Raw genomic sequence first — 15,034 nt, 5'->3', positions numbered from 1 at the left:
GTTGCTCTGATGGTTGATTTTGGGCGATGCTAACGATATTTTGCGTGTAGTGCAGATGTGAGCCAACCCCGAACACCCCTCCCGCCCGATCCCGAGCGCAACAAAATCTCTTTTCCATGCGACGACGAAGCCCGAAGACGCCGATGTACTGACGATGGATGTTACAGTTTCGTGAAGACCCTGACGGGTAAGACCATTACCCTTGAGGTCGAGTCCTCCGACACGATCGACAATGTCAAGTCCAAGATCCAGGACAAGGAGGGCATTCCCCCCGACCAGCAGCGCTTGATCTTCGCTGGCAAGCAGCTTGAGGACGGCCGCACCCTCTCCGACTACAACATCCAGAAGGTTAGTCTAATTGCGCCGGACAGTTGAAAAGAAGGGGAGACCAGCATCCGGGTCGCTGGGAATATTGAAGATATGATGGCCGAAGAGACATGGAAGCTGACACACCGAACAGGAGTCCACCCTCCACTTGGTCCTCCGCCTCCGCGGTGGTATCATTGAGCCCTCCCTGAAGGCTCTTGCCTCCAAGTTCAACTGCGACAAGATGATCTGCCGCAAGTGCTACGTAAGTAGCCTCACCCTCAATCCCCGCCAACTGAGGTCGGCCGCGCGACCCAAGCAAAACCTAACATGGAATGATGTAGGCCCGTCTTCCCCCCCGTGCGACCAATTGCCGTAAGCGCAAGTGCGGTCACACCAACCAGCTCCGCCCCAAGAAGAAGCTCAAATAGACGATTCATTACGGTTGCGGCGTCACGGGTTCTGGCATTCTGGAGAGGATGGCAGGGATACGAATTTTCCTGGGCTTTGTGGTAGCATTACTTTCCATCGGCAAGCAGGTCGTCGAATAAAAACTGAATTGGTCGCCCTCCTACCTCAAATGTCAAAAGGAAACACAACCCGGACTACCCCGTTATGCCTGTCGTACATCAACAAAATGATGGTTGGAGGCTGAGAGAAAAATCGTTTGGCGAGAGAGCGCGCCTAGGCGTCCTGAGTGCAGCATGGAGATGCTAATGAGCATGAGAGACGTACTATGATGGATGCGGGATGGCGACTGACCTGCCTCACAATGCTCCATTGACTACAGTGGAAAATCAACACAGTAGCGAAATACAGAGCCTCAGAACCACATGCCGTTCAATTTGGTGATGCACGTCATGCATGTGAACTTGATGATTGTGATCTTATCAGATAGTGTCCAATGCTTCTAGCGAAATTCTTTTAACCACACTGGCGTGTACTTGCATAAAACTGGGACGGGAATTATCCGCATTAGTGCAACACTGGTACGGCTCAGACATGGGTGTGTACCTGAGTGGGGACTTTTTCTTGCTAGGGAGCTGCAGGGCCAAACTGCATGTGTGGGATTACGACACCTTGTCCAAAGCTCTAGGTATTCGTACGTATACACGTATCGGCCGTCCCAACTTGCCCAACTTCACGATCCCCAACGCCGACGACCCAGCAGGCCAGAGCCCCATTGTGACGAACCATCAAGGCAGATACTTGTGTCAGAGATCAAGGGTGAATTCATCTCAGCTTCAATAACCAATCATGTCACGGTCTGGGTCCGGATACGACGCCGTCGTGGACGTCGACGACGAGGTGAGAGCTCCATTCCCCTAGTTCTTCCTCGCAACCGTCCCTCAAAGCTAACCATACTTCCTCTCGCAGGGCGACCTCGGCCACACCGACCTCCAGGACGATCTCGAATTCCACAGCTCCAACTTTCAGGACACGACGCCGGGGGCTCGCAAGGCGCCTGCGTCAGGTCTCCCGCCGCCGGCGACAGCGTCGTCCGGATCCTCAAAGCGCTTCCTCTGGAGCATCAACTTTTACGCCCAGTACTTTGACGTCGACACCTCCGCCGTTCTCTCTCGCTGCTGGGCTGCGCTCTACCCGCGCGCCAACTTTCTCGACGTCTTGGAGGGAAACCCTGACCTTTACGGCCCCTTCTGGATCGCCACGACCGTCGTCCTGATCCTTTTCCTTGGTGGTACCATCAGCCAGTACCTCGCGAGCACAGGGTCTGGCCCGTTTGCATATGACTTTAAGCTCCTGAGTGGTAAGGGCTCTTGATAATTCAGCCAACAATTCTCTACGATGATCACTGACACACTTCTCCTCACAGGCGCCGCCGGTCTCATCTACGGCTACACCCTCTTCGTCCCCGTCGCCCTCTACCTTGCCCTGCGCTACTTCGGCTCCGAGTCCGCCAACCTCCTCGAGCAGTGGGCCCTCTACGGCTACGCCAACCTCATCTGGATCCCCGTCGCCCTCATCAGCTGGTCCCCCATCAACATCCTCAACTGGGTCTTCGTCGCCGTCGGTTGCGGCCTCTCCGTCGCCTTCCTCCTCCGCAACCTCTACCCCGTCCTCAGCGCCACCGACCACCAGACGAGCAAGATCCTGCTTGTCGTCGTCGTCGCCCTCCATCTCGGCCTCTCGCTGGCTATCAAGATCCTCTTCTTCGCCCACGGCAGCCCCGTCGCGAGCAAGGACCCCGCAGCGCCGCCCGCTGCGCCCGCTAACCCCCCTGCTGAGGGAGCGCCTCCCACCTTTTGATTTACCCTCGGGAGTTCCGCAAAGTCACACTAGAACCTTTCAGAAGCTGTTATAGAAGAGCGTGCGAAAAGGAGCTACATCAACTTGGAATTTTGTCTACTTTGGAACAGGGATTGCTGTGTCATCCGCCGGAGCGTAGGGTTTCATGTACCATATCTGTACAACGAATATCATGATCAAACTCGCCGTCTATCTTTGCCATGCCGTACCGTGTCGTGTCGTATAACAACCGCCTCAAAGACTTATTCATACATCCCACCACCGCATGACAGACCTGAACGATACTTTACTCCTGCCCAGGCCCCTTCCCACCCCTCTCAACCTCCCCTCCCTTCTTCGCCCAGTCCAGCCAGCTACCGGGATACTCCCCGACCTTGGTCCACCCAGCATCCCGCGCCAGCGTCGCCAGCGCCCGGCTCCGCACGCCAGCCTTGCAATAGAAAACCAGCTCCGTATCCTTCTTCGGGCGCGGGTACCCGTACCGGTCCTCGAAGTCCTCTTCGGCGATGAGGAAGCTCTCGGGCGCCGTGGCGACGGGGATGTTGATTGCGGTGGGGATGCGGCCTGTGTCTACGAGTTCGCCTGGTTCACGGGCATCTTTGGGGCAGAAGGGATTTTTGGTTAGCGAAGCGAAAAGAACACCATTTAAGGATCAGCCCAAAGAGTGGCAAGGTCACAGGCGGAATGTGTAGTGTAGTAGTAGTAGCAGCAAGACATACCGACAATGACGACGTTGCCGGGATCCTTGGCCAGCTCCGCCATCTGGCTAAAGTCCCAGATCTTGCTCCCGTTGGCGGAGATCTGGTGGTAGTCGTCCTCGACCCTTTCCTTCTCCGAGGAGAAGAAGCGTGCCGCCGCCGTCGTCCTCGCCGCCGCAGCAGGAGTAACACTCAAACCGAGGCGTGCCGTCGTCATCTTTCCCGTAACGCGGGCCGAGAACGTCGACTTGGCAGCAGCAGCAGCAAAGCACCGTCTCGTAGCCGCTGTCGGGGCGACGACGGAACCGAGGCGGCTGCTGCTCGCGCGGAGGGCGTCGGCGCAAGCTCTTGCGGGTGCCATTTCGTCCTTCTCTTCTGTCTCTTGGGGGGGGGGAATTGAATACAGCTTGTATTCACCAGAGTCTTCGACAGTCAAAGCGAGGTGACGGGGAGTTGCTAAAAGACGTTGGCGATCGGAAGCTGGAGCTGAACGGGGATCTTTAAGGAAGCTCCAGCGGGTATCTGTCGGCCAAAAGAACGGCGGGGCCCCGGGGACCTGCGTTGATGACAGTGCCCGCTGGTCCTCTCCCCTCCCCCTTGGAGCTCTGCCGGTCTCCACTGACGTTGCGCGCCCGGGCGGGCTTTAACTCTGTTTGACGACCTATTCGGCACAAGATATGGTTGACGCACTTAGGTTGGCTTTGACAGGTTCCTTGGCATATATATACCTACTTCGCCGAACTCAAGGTGTAACTCTCTCGAGGGCATCTTCACTAATCTCCAACTTTAGTAAGATGAGGACGATGTTACTTAAGTCACAGCCACTTTTGGTGTCAACCCAGCAATCAGTTGCGTGGGATCTTTAGGTACGAGACAGCTTCTTCACCTCTGCCAATGTCTATCTTGATCAATGAATCACGGGGCCATTTTGTTATTTCAAGTTTTTTTTATACCATTGGCTCTAAGCTGAGTCTGTCGTCACCCAGTATCATTCAGATCGGCCGTTTACCCAATATCCATCCTCGTCTGGGAATCATAATCCCTGGGCGACCCAAAGTCCTCGGCATCGCCCGCTCTTTTTAGGACTATTCTCCTCAAAATTATGTACACATAAACGTCTATTACAAGTTTGTAGTCTAAGGGCCTGGCGTTGACCAATCTCGACTCGAGTTTTACGAGGCTCCCGTTCCGACGGGCGATTAAAGTGGCGTCTGACATTGACAAGGGCGCGCTAGTGGAGGTCTTGCAGCATCAGCCGGGCCCAGCTCATTCATTGGGCGAAATCACTGCCAGCCCGTAGCCTAGGAAAAGAGGTATAAGAGATCTATGCCGTGCGCTCGTTGAAGGTAAGAGGGCAGTCATCCTACGCCTGTTAGTGTTCTGTTTCTCACGTTTCTGCGGGATAATCTCCAACATACCATAGGGAAGATGGTGGCGAACACCTTGATCTCCTCGGACTTGGGTGTAGGGTGGTGCACCCAGTCCAACATGACGGAGGCTTTTCCGATCATCAAGGCCAGGTTGAGCTGAGCGTAGGTCTGGCCGATACAGTAGTGAGGGCCGGTTCCGAAAACGAGGAAGTTCTTGGCGCCCTTCTCCTCCGCATCGCCGGTGTAGTAACGCTCGGGATCGAACTCATCGGGGCGGTCGTACACCTCGGGATCACGGAGCGCAGGGTAAACGGTAGGAATGACCATGGCGCCTGTCTCAAATCAGCATTCACTCAAACAGCTTGACAGCAATAATATGCTTACCCTTGGGAACAGTGTACTCGGGAGTAATGGGGAAGGGCTTCTTGACGACGTAGGGCACCATGAGGACAGGAGGGCGGTAGCGGAGCAGCTCGCGGACGACGGCACGGGTGTAAGTCAAGGACTCGAGCTGGTCCATGTTCAACTCAGCATGGCGGTCGCCGTTGCGAACCTTGATGTTCTCTTCACGGACACGATCGAGGATGTCGGGGCGCTGGGCCATAGTCTGGAAAAGCCACGTGGCGGCACTGCTGGTGGCATCCTGGGAGGCGAAGAGGAAGGTGAAGACGGTCTGGGCAATCTCATAGTCGGAGAACTCGCGGAGGAGGGGGTGGGGCTTCTCGAGACCCTCGGTCTTGCCAGCGGCCTCGGCCTCGCGCCAGTTCTTGGACTCGAGGATAGACTTGACCCAGGCGTCCATGATGCAGGTCACCTCACCTCCGGCAGCCATGCGAACCTTGCTCTTGGCAGAGCACTTTGCGAATTCGGCAATAACCATGTCGGAGGCCTTCTTTCCGTACCAGGGCTTGGTGAAGGGCAGGATAAGGGGGAAGTTGACAAGCTCGAGAGCCTCGGTAATGAGGAAGTAGTCGGTCGAAATCTTGCGAACGGCCTCGTCGGAGATGTAGTAGCCGACAAAGGTGCGGCAGGAAACGGCGGTCATGACGTCGCGGAAAGCAGGCATGAAAGGACGGGCCTCGCCGCCGGCATCCTTGGTGATCTGGAGGAACTCCTGGAAGTACTGCTTGTACACGGCCTCCTGGCCAGGGAGGTAAGAGGCCAAGGCCTGGCGGGTGAAAAGGCCGTTGAGACCTTTGCGGAAGTCGACGTGCGGCTTGCCGTCGAGGAACACCCAGTTGGTGGGACCGAGGAGCTTGTGGGCGACATCAACAACACAAGGCTTGACGTAGCCAGGCGAGTTGAAGACCTTACGGGCCATGTCGCGGGTTGAGGCAATGACGACGAACCTGCAACTGTCAGATATCAAATCACTTACAGGTTATGCCTGTTGTGCGCAACTTACTTGTGGAAGACGGAAACACAGCTGAGAGGGCCGCTGGCCCACTTGGCCTTGTATTCAGAGAACTTGGGGTTCACAGACTCCAAGAAGGGGCCGATGAAGGGCATCTTGAAGGTAGGGCCAGCAATGGAGCCCTTGGAAGTGATGTAGCTGACTATAGCTTGTCAGATTTTATTCCATCTCTTAGGCCACTCCTGGGCGCATCACTTACTCTGGTCATATGCGACAGCGAGGGCCAGCAGCGTGAACAGGATCGTCACGATGCTAGCATTGGCCACTTTCTCGATCACATAGTCGACTTGAGGGGGGATGTTGACATTGCCGAGCTTGGCATTGGCCAACACCGAAGTGAAGGTCGTCGCGTTGGAATCCATCGTGGTCGGTTCGAATATCGAAATCGGGGTGCGTGTCTTCGGAGGGGAGGCCGGCCGGGAGAGGGAAAAAAAAAAAAGACACCAGGGCGCGAAAGGGTCGGTCGACGGCTTAGGCGCAACACGCAACACGCAACAACCAAATAAGTTTTGCGCTTGTTGAGATCCTCGAGGAAAAGGAGGCAGCAGTGAGAATGCCGCGCGAGGTCAGTGACTTGAGCAACACTCCCGGTAGAGGTTGATTAGGAGCACTGCGGGTGAGATGTGGGAGGGAAGGACATGTTCAAAAGATTAAAGAAGGGAGTTCGATTACCATGGGCATGGACAGGGACGGGGACGGGGGGGCATGGGAAGAGGTGGATACCCGGATGAGGTTGTTCGTTGTGGTAGGCCAGGTGAAAGTGAGCGAGGCAGGTCCCAGTCTCTGCAAGACGGGTCACTGGGATGTACCTGTACCTCCCCTGCCTTCCCTGCCACCACACGTAGGCGCGAACGGGGGTCCCAAGGTCTTTCTACTTAAACAAATCCACCTCTGTGTTTGAACAGACGAGCGGGCACAGCAGTTTCCGCACGCCAATTGCGACCGGGAGCACAGAGAAAGGCGATCAAAACACGATAGATTTGTGGGTTGTCTCCGTTAAGACCGATGTGGGCTGCTGAGATTCTGAATTTTCTTTCCAGGTTCTGATCAATACCACCTCACCCTGTGGCCTGCGCAATAGGGGCCCGATTAGAATTTTGGAAGCACGCGCAACTGCGGCGCAAGGCCGGAATCGCCCAAGCACTCCCGTCTTCAGACTTCAGAAACCATCGGACGGTGATGTGAGCTGGAGGTCTTTTCTCGCCCTGCCTATCCGTCCGTCTGTGTGCTTTCCTCTGCTCAGGCACCTCTCAGCTCCTGCTTTGACTTGGGTAGCTAAAACTCACTTTACCCCAGAGAAGGTCATTGAGTTTTGATTCTAGTCAGATTTCGATGAGCAGCCTTTTCCATATGCTTACTTTACTTTTCGATATAGCTCCCAGCGCAAAGTGAAAAGGAGGGGCGGGGCGGTTATCACAGTCTCAATTCAATACATGAGACTATCGCCATGTGCTCGGATGACCGGTAAGTGGAATGTCCGCCCGCCTATCATCCAACATCAAACGAAATGACAATTTTGTTCCTTCTGGCTATGTCTTGCTTAATTAGCCGGGATAGAATCTGCTGGCGCATAGCTGATAGTGCAACCAGATGAGCTAGTGTCAAAAAATTTGTTGGGTCCAACTCACTGACCTGCTTTTACCAAGCAACGAAAGGTACCTACCTAGTCGTTGCTTCGTTTCGTTTAGGGGGAAAGAGGGCCGCATTGCTTGCATTGCCCATCCGCCAAGCAGGCAAGGGCAGCTCGCCTCCGAACATTCACACGCACCTAGTAATCGGCCCAGCACCACATCTCGGGCCTGTGGGCTGTGACACGCCGCTTTGTCAATGTCTATGGACATCTGGGCATTCGAATGACCTTTCGCCTACCCTCATTGGATGCCCATCGCTTGTCTCGGCCGCCGTCAATGGGGCGCGTAAAGACCGAATAGCGCAAGATCCGAACGTGGGGTTGCTTCATGACCCTGAATCCAGCACACCACGCAGCGATGCGAAATTGAAGCTGTCATGGGCTAATCTTTCTATTGCTCCTATCCACGTATTCGTATCCATACAAACGGCACTCATTCTCGGATAAGACAAAGGAGCCGCGGGTTTGTTTGACGTTATGGCGGTTGGTCTCTTCTCTTTCTTTTTTCTCTCTCTATTCTCTCTTCTAGTCCTTGTGCTGAGTATTGGTTGACTGAGCGCTATTCGGTCAAGTCGAGAAAGCCATCGTGTCCAATTAGCTCGAGTTCCATGGTCAACTCAACTGTCAGTGTCACCATGTGTTCCCTAACCCACCCGAGCAAACCAACGCCAGCAACGCAGCCAGAATGGATTGCGCCAAGCAAAGTATCGGCTACCAGCGTCTACTTGTGCCCTTCACGGAATTGTGGCGTCTGTCGGTGACTCGACCACACTCGACTCGATACTGTAAAAGTACCTACGGGACATACCAATGCACTCTCGGTGGGCTACCTTCCCGGCCGGGGGGTCCAGCGACGTTTCATAAAACACGTAGACGAGAATGCACAAATCGTCCCAAGAGGAAATTCTCTTCCGCTCAACCAACATGACCAGGCAATTTCTCATTTCGGAGCATAGAGCAACAAGTTGTGCAAATGCGATCCTCCCCCGTCTGACAGCAGCGGGAGCTCATCAGATTGGCCAATCCATCAGGGACGGCAGCTACCCCTGACCTGTACGATCTGGACGGCCCGGCCAATCAAACCGTCTGATCTCTTTTCAGCCTCCGTCTCTCAACCGTGTTTCTAATCACGTGATAACACGAATACGAGAGTGCCCCTCCATCCATCATTCCCGTCCCGCTGATAAGAAGTCAAATCCAAGCTCCGATTAAGACATGGCGGGGTAATGCCTGATGAGCCCGTCGCAGCGCCCGGCCACCGCCTTTGCTGCGGCGTCTCAAGCGTCGTTCTAGCTTCTAGACCGCTTTGTAGGTAGAACGTCATGACGCTCTTCTTTTTTTTTTTTCTTTTTCTCTCACACTCCGTACCTCACCAAAAAGTGAGGCTCTGATTAAGGTTTGTGGAGCGCCTGTCGTCTGACTGACACAGACCACATTTCCACCATGGCGGAACTCGACTTTCTCACTAAAAGCAGTCAGTTCCATCATCGTCGTTTTCTTTCACTATACTTAATCCGTTGTTCATTATATGTTTCTCGAGCGACATTCCTCCGTACCCCTGCCGGTCATTATTCTCGTCCGTCTCGACTAACGTGGACATCTCGACAGTGTTGCACTAGTTCTCTAGGCTTCTCCAAACCAACACCGAATTTTAGGTCCTTACAAGGCGTATTCATATGGAGGCCATTCCTAAGTCTAGCATATTGCTCCGATCGAAATCTCAGCATCATCAGTCAACTAAACCATGTTGAATGAGAGGACTCAAGCATAACACCCACTCTTCACGAGCTTCGAAGCTGAGAGTCTGGCCCATTGGGCGGACTGTTCTCCAGTTCACCATGTGTCTTTCACTGACTCTCACTCAGCGGTGATCCACCTGTGGCTCTATTGGCCACGTTAGTACGGACCTTGAACTATACCATCATGCTCTAGCTTCGAAAGGCCAGAAAATGCTCAAGCCATCGCGATGAGACTGGCCAGAAGTCTTTTGCAATGTGCTTACCGCGGACGACCAGCCCCCCCCCCTTCTGAAGAGAATGTATAACCGGCCCTTTCCTTGAAGTATGTATCTCCTGGCTTATCCATGATGTCGAAGCAAGATTCGAAATCAGGATACTACAGATAAAATGAGGTAGTTCGCATAGAGGTCTCGACTGCTGTGTCCAAGACCCTTCCGCCGGCGAGGATGTGCGTGACAGCTATCAGCTGAACTTTGCAGCGTTCGAATATTCTACCATCAAGGTACATTTCCATGGGGTTGAATTTGGAGCGCATAGAGCGCAACTCCAGCTTGTCTGGATTTCTTCATGCCATGGAAGTTCTGCTTGCTGGATCGATATATAAGGGCCTCTCACTTCAAAGTCTCTCATTTCAGAGTTCTCTCGTGATAATCAATTGCAGTCGCAGGCGGGGGATGTCTGAAGTGAATCCCCTCCCACCCCTTCACCATGTAGTCTTACCAAATCCCCTCTGCGTCTGCCGCGTGCTAGTGAGGAGCAGACCTAACCTCACCTCGCAGGGGAGCGAAGATTCATTGAGATGTGGTTCCCCGTCAAATCAAGAAGAGTTTCCAACGCCTCGTGCTCCGAATGTTACTTCCATTGCCAACAAACGAGAAAGAGGGTCCGGGGTGGGTGGAGAGAGCAGTCAGCGTCTTCACGTGCCGCGACACTGCGTTACCCTGGTCCTTCGATAGGTGTCAAGAGTGAAGTCTCACGAGGAGAGGCTGACGGAGGTGCCTTTTGCAGAGCCGGACATGACGATACAATATCTAAACAAAAGTGAATGCTGGACCTGATGATATGTAACAGTCATAGTAAACAGATGCTGGGAACGAGTTTTCAAGCTGTAGCAAACAGGGTTTAATTAGATGCTCTGTTGACGTAGCCAAAGTACCCAAAGTCTATCAACGAACTGCGCGTCACATTGGGTGTAAGAATGTAGAGCCTACGCCGCTGCCAACCAGCCACGCGGCCCCCGTCAGGGATCTGCTGATGACAGAATACAATCCAAACAACGACATTGCGTAGTCGCCTACGAAACAAATAGACGAATTAGCCAACCATCAAGATTAAGCTTGTTTTTTTTAGCCGAGAACAACAGAGTTTTCGGGCCCCGGTGCCGAACGTTTTCACGTCGCGAGCCCGGGTCTTTGGACGATCAATGCCCGTTCACTGAGGCAGTCGACGGGACTGTCATCTGATCTTTCCCCTTGCGATTACAGGCACAGTCGGATCATCTCTGCCCATTGGGTCAGTGTGATACTGAACATTCCCCTTCATAGGATACAAAAAGCTCGGGCGAGACTCACGGCTCGTCGGTGAGCTTCTTCGGGACGCCGACGAAAAGGAAAACAGCAGGATCGTCTTGCCAAGTGGGCGAGTCGGCACCGAGCCTTCGTTCGCCCGGGAAAAGAGGGTGGGGTCCGTTGATTCGAGGTTGCCGAAAATGCAAGGCGGGTGGGGGTAGGTGACTCGGAGTGAGTCAGCCCGGATATGAGCGGGCATGCAAGCTTGCTAGGCACACCAAAAACCAAGGTCGTGTAAGTGAGGTTAACGCAGGGCCAGGAAGAAAATTTTGCAGTGAAAAGCATTCGGCGATTGGGCGAATAAGAGGAATTCCTCTCACCGCGAGCTTGTCACTGCTCAAGGTACCCAAACGAGGCCAAACACTGCCGGAGGGCTGCAGTACAGTAAGGTCAGGCACTCACCCTCGGCCCCCTCCAACGTTCAAGTCGGAGTAAGATACGGCCGACTCTGACTCCCATGACACCGCACATGGCATTCGCGATGAACCAACCACAATCGTTACAAACACACTTGATACATTTTCGTTGCCGTGTATGCACCACTGGAGCCTGAGAAAGGTGTTGCGCGAATCCAGGCAGAACTGGCTTAGAAGCTCTGCCTGCTGGGGCTCTGGGCGGCCCCTCGTCAGGCAGACATGTCTGTCAGCAAGCCCATGCCGGAGGTAAGATGGCTCACTCGAAATTTCATGAGACGACGTATGGCACTTTCTCCATCAAACCCCATCTTTACAGAGTACACATACGCAAACGCATCATCCGGCGCATCTTCACCCCGGGGCGCTTACCTTGTCCCCGGCCCTCCTCCACCCCTGATTAGCCCCCAAGATGATCTCCAGGGAGCTATCCTGCACGTTCGCCCGGTAAAGCTTACATGGAAATTTGGGGCATACGCACCCCTTCGGTATGGAATCACAAAAGCCTCCTCCAAGATTCGCATCCGTGACTCTACGAGGCTGGCAAGCTTGCGTTTGAGGCTGCATGAGGCACAATAGGGCCTGCATAGCGTAATGACTCACGCGGTTTGTTCTGACTATCTTACCGGACGACGTCTACTCGTTCTTCTCTTACCCCCCTTGTTCGCGAATGCCGCCCCGGATGTTCTGTCGTAGGCTTACCCGCTACTCTGGGAACCGTTTCCCTACACTACCTTATCTTACCTCCGGCCGGCAGGCTTGCGGGCGGGCCACGCGTGACTCCTTCTCCTGCGGCTTTCCGCTTTCCCCTTGCTCCACACCTCCGAGCTGCAATGGGCCCCCATCCACGACCACGACTACCGATGACGGGTGTGTCGAGACGCGCAGCTGGGGCTGTGGTACCTGGTTCCCAAGATCCATACTCCACATCTCAAGTTCCAAGGTTGGTGTAAGCAAGGTAAGTCATGTAAAGTACCGTACTCTAAAGTCTCAATTACAAACCCTAGAGATGGACTTGGTATAAGTAAGGCCTCTCCATTCTCATCCTCAGGTTTGTCTTTTAGATCATCCTCATCATCAAAGCAAATCAACCCATCCAAACTATCGGACAAAACTGAACCCCGATATCAAGATCACCTTTCCCAATTCAAAGGCTTCATCTGAATAAACTGCCCACCATTACAACCTCGCCCACAATAGCAAATACCCAAACATCCAAAACAGCCATGTCCGGAATGCACTCCACCTTCTCCAGCTCCATCACCGGCGACAGCCGCCACAGCTACGCCCTCCTCTCCGCGACACAACAGGGCTCAAAGGCCTCTGGCTCCTCCTCCGCCTCCCCCTACCAAAAGGATGCCGACATCGCCTCAATCTCGAGCTTCGGCAGCTCCGCTTCCCTTCTCAAGAGCAAACTGAACAAGCACTCCGGCGCAACAAAATCATCATCATCATCTAAAAAGTCTTCGTCCCTGATTGCCCGCCAACGGGCCGCCGAGGACGCCAATACTCAAATCATGAACTCGCAGGCTGCATTCTGGCCCTCGTCTATCCGCCACGACTTGTAGAGAGCCATTCCGGCAACAGCACCATCTCATTAGAAATGTTCGATTACGATGAAACCAAATTGGAAAGCGGCGGCGGCAAAGAAACTGACATGTTTCGAGGGGGTGTCGCCGCCATGTTTATACGATGGAAATTACAGGAGTTATGGGAGTTGGGCTCTTACATATTAGACGGCCGTGCTGACATAGCGGCCATTCGGATGGAGTCTTCCTGGATAAAATTGTTCTCTACGATGTTTGAGGTCTTCAACATCAGAAATTGCTGAAACATTCGGTTTCCTATTTATGTGTGCTCAGATTCAGGGAATCAAAGATCGAAAGCGAGGATCAGAATGAAAGGGTTTCATTTATGTAACCAAGGGTATCTATCTTGTCTATCAGTAAGGCAGCCCTATATATTCTAAGAGGCAGACGACTTCTCCGTTGACGATCTCTATTAAAAGATTTCAACAGAATCAAAAACTCTCATTGAGAATGTCCTCGTTCATCTTGACCATCGTAGGACTATACTCTGAGCTCTCCGGCTCGGCGCCCGCTGTGAGTAGAATGTCATCGACAATGCGCTTGCTTGCTTCGCGAGCTAAAAATGTTGTCAGCGAGTGGACCATTCACTGCGGAAACAGAAAACCACTCACCAGGGGTCTGAAGCAGTTTCGACGGGGGGAGCGCAAACTGGATAGTCTTGGGCGGACTCATACCGCCATACAGCGCATGACCCTCATCACTGTCGCTCTCCCAGTCAATCTCATATTTTTGCTTGTCGAATCTGGCGCCGAGATCCGTAGTCGTGTCATCATCGTCGTAGTTGCCTTTGGTAGCAAACACGTCCTTGGTCTTCCTCGCACCGCCCGGTGTCTGCACGCTCACGCCCGGAGTTCGTGGTCCCGCAGATGCAGTCGCGGCAGCAAGACGCTGTCGTGCATTGCTCTTGATAGGAGACATGAAGGCCTCGCTACGTAGCTTTGGAACAGCCATCACGGGTGACGACATGGGCGAGTCCTGCTGCCATGCAGGTACGTTTTTCTTTTCCTTGTTCTTGTCATCACGCTTTAGCGGCGAGACACGGTAAGCGGGGCCCTTGTGAGGCGTGGCCTGGATGCGGAACGTCTTGTCCAGCATGCGGTGCATGAGCGGGTCCTTGTGACTCTGCTGCTGCTGCGGCGGCGCGAACGAGGAGCGCGGCGTCATGGACATGTCCGGAAGACGGGCTGTATGCTGCGCAAAGAGAATAGTCGAGTCCTCTTCAAGCCCAAGATCCTCGTTCTCGTCGTCTTCCTCGTGTGGCGCAGGTGGTTCGCCTTTCAGCTCGCGCTTGAGTGCCTCGTAGGGGGACTCGAGGTTCGAAAACTGCGGCTTCATCGTCTTTGTCCTGGGAGGTCGAGGTGTGCTGCCCGTCAGGTCGTTATCGTCGAGTACAGAATCGTCTGCGCGGAAAGTAGAGTCGGCTGTCGATACTATGGTCATGTCTTTTTCGCCTTCGGGGCGTTGTTGTTGGGGTGTGCGGGTGTAGTCGACGGTAGTATCTTCTTGAACAGTCGACTCCTCGGTTGCGCCGGTCTCATCATCCCCATTATTGGCGTTCTCCTCGTACCCGGAGAGGGAAACGTTGGCAGAGGCCTCGAAGAACTGCTTCCAGAACTGCAAGTTCGCCGTGTCAGTGATGCTGGACTTGCTAGCAACCCATCAGAAGGGCACCCAAAGAGGTATTACGCACCTTGGACGCATCCCAAACATTTCGCGAATGCTCGCCATATTGCTCTACAACAGGCAAGATGTTCGTGGTAACGATGCGGTGTGCCTTGCTGAAGTTGTGGTCGATCTCTGGGGAATAAATAGGTCAGCCGATTGAACATAGACAGAGCAGGTCCTCTTTGATCCGGAGTGTTTACCTTGGAGTGTCAGTGTGATAGACTGCTCCAATTTCTCCAGCTCTTCTGTGAGAGTAAGATTCCGGGCGGAGGGGCCAGGACGAGCCATGGTGTAAGTGTTTCCGGCGGTTGTTGAGCTTGAAAGTCGCAATAGAAGAGCTTATTTTGTTTTGTTCAAGTGCACGGTTTTGTCCA

General features: G+C 53.8%; 7 protein-coding genes across 7 annotated transcripts; 4 read left to right on the top strand and 3 right to left on the bottom strand.

Moving 5' to 3' along the window:
- Positions 1–168: 168 nt before the first annotated feature.
- On the top strand, positions 169–1,235 carry BDP81DRAFT_418278 (uncharacterized protein; the record flags this gene model as incomplete). Its single annotated transcript, XM_060589693.1, has 3 exons — positions 169–348; positions 461–571; positions 651–1,235. Coding segments are annotated over 3 exons (378 nt in total), but the record flags the coding sequence as incomplete, so codon positions are not given.
- Positions 1,236–1,563: 328 nt separating this feature from the next.
- On the top strand, positions 1,564–2,574 carry BDP81DRAFT_390477 (Yip1 domain-containing protein; the record flags this gene model as incomplete). Its single annotated transcript, XM_060587410.1, has 3 exons — positions 1,564–1,614; positions 1,684–2,074; positions 2,141–2,574. The coding sequence occupies 3 exons, from the start codon at positions 1,564–1,566 to the stop codon at positions 2,572–2,574; spliced, it is 876 nt and encodes a 291-aa protein (XP_060449802.1).
- Positions 2,575–2,860: 286 nt separating this feature from the next.
- BDP81DRAFT_366945 (Rhodanese-like domain-containing protein) lies at positions 2,861–3,915 on the bottom strand (the record flags this gene model as incomplete). The annotated part of the gene is made up of 2 exons (XM_060586529.1): positions 3,294–3,915; positions 2,861–3,171 (listed from the first exon to the last, which is right to left on the bottom strand). Exons 1-2 carry the CDS (start codon positions 3,631–3,633, stop codon positions 2,861–2,863), a joined length of 651 nt encoding a protein of 216 aa, XP_060449801.1. The 5' UTR covers positions 3,634–3,915.
- A 681-nt stretch (positions 3,916–4,596) lies between these two features.
- Positions 4,597–6,418, bottom strand: BDP81DRAFT_309565 (cytochrome P450; the record flags this gene model as incomplete). The annotated part of the gene is made up of 5 exons (XM_060583557.1): positions 4,597–4,635; positions 4,691–4,974; positions 5,027–5,991; positions 6,048–6,198; positions 6,256–6,418. The coding sequence occupies 5 exons, from the start codon at positions 6,416–6,418 to the stop codon at positions 4,597–4,599; spliced, it is 1,602 nt and encodes a 533-aa protein (XP_060449800.1).
- A 797-nt stretch (positions 6,419–7,215) lies between these two features.
- BDP81DRAFT_129098 (uncharacterized protein) lies at positions 7,216–8,321 on the top strand. Its single transcript, XM_060581715.1, has 4 exons — positions 7,216–7,357; positions 7,432–7,520; positions 7,703–8,169; positions 8,259–8,321. The coding sequence occupies exons 2-3, from the start codon at positions 7,490–7,492 to the stop codon at positions 8,131–8,133; spliced, it is 462 nt and encodes a 153-aa protein (XP_060449799.1). The 5' UTR covers positions 7,216–7,357; positions 7,432–7,489; the 3' UTR covers positions 8,134–8,169; positions 8,259–8,321.
- Positions 8,322–12,347: 4,026 nt separating this feature from the next.
- Positions 12,348–13,215, top strand: BDP81DRAFT_129066 (uncharacterized protein). The gene is made up of 2 exons (XM_060581714.1): positions 12,348–12,364; positions 12,432–13,215. Exon 2 carries the CDS (start codon positions 12,633–12,635, stop codon positions 12,972–12,974), a length of 342 nt encoding a protein of 113 aa, XP_060449798.1. The 5' UTR covers positions 12,348–12,364; positions 12,432–12,632; the 3' UTR covers positions 12,975–13,215.
- Positions 13,216–13,426: 211 nt separating this feature from the next.
- On the bottom strand, positions 13,427–14,948 carry BDP81DRAFT_310669 (DASH complex subunit Ask1; the record flags this gene model as incomplete). Its single annotated transcript, XM_060583662.1, has 4 exons — positions 13,427–13,551; positions 13,607–14,609; positions 14,686–14,792; positions 14,861–14,948. 4 exons carry the CDS (start codon positions 14,946–14,948, stop codon positions 13,427–13,429), a joined length of 1,323 nt encoding a protein of 440 aa, XP_060449797.1.
- Between the last annotated feature and the right edge of the window lie 86 nt (positions 14,949–15,034).

The sequence above is a fragment of the Colletotrichum phormii genome, assembly GCF_030913505.1.
Source record: "Colletotrichum phormii strain CBS 102054 chromosome Unknown BDP81scaffold_3, whole genome shotgun sequence".
Classification (NCBI taxonomy): Eukaryota; Fungi; Ascomycota; class Sordariomycetes; order Glomerellales; family Glomerellaceae; genus Colletotrichum; species Colletotrichum phormii.
Note: the sequence above shows the minus strand (reverse complement) of the source record. Positions and strands in the feature narration are given on the sequence as shown.

What these genes read in the sequence shown, in the direction of transcription:
- BDP81DRAFT_129098 (XM_060581715.1), top strand. Translation starts at nt 7,490, where the DNA reads ATGAGACTATCGCCATGTGCTCGGATGACCG. An exon ending in GCCATGTGCTCGGATGACCG is followed by an intron (nt 7,521 to 7,702) that starts GTAAGTGGAATG and finishes GCTTTTACCAAG; the next exon opens with CAACGAAAGGTACCTACCTA.
- BDP81DRAFT_129066 (XM_060581714.1), top strand. Translation starts at nt 12,633, where the DNA reads ATGTCCGGAATGCACTCCACCTTCTCCAGCTCCATCACCGGCGACAGC.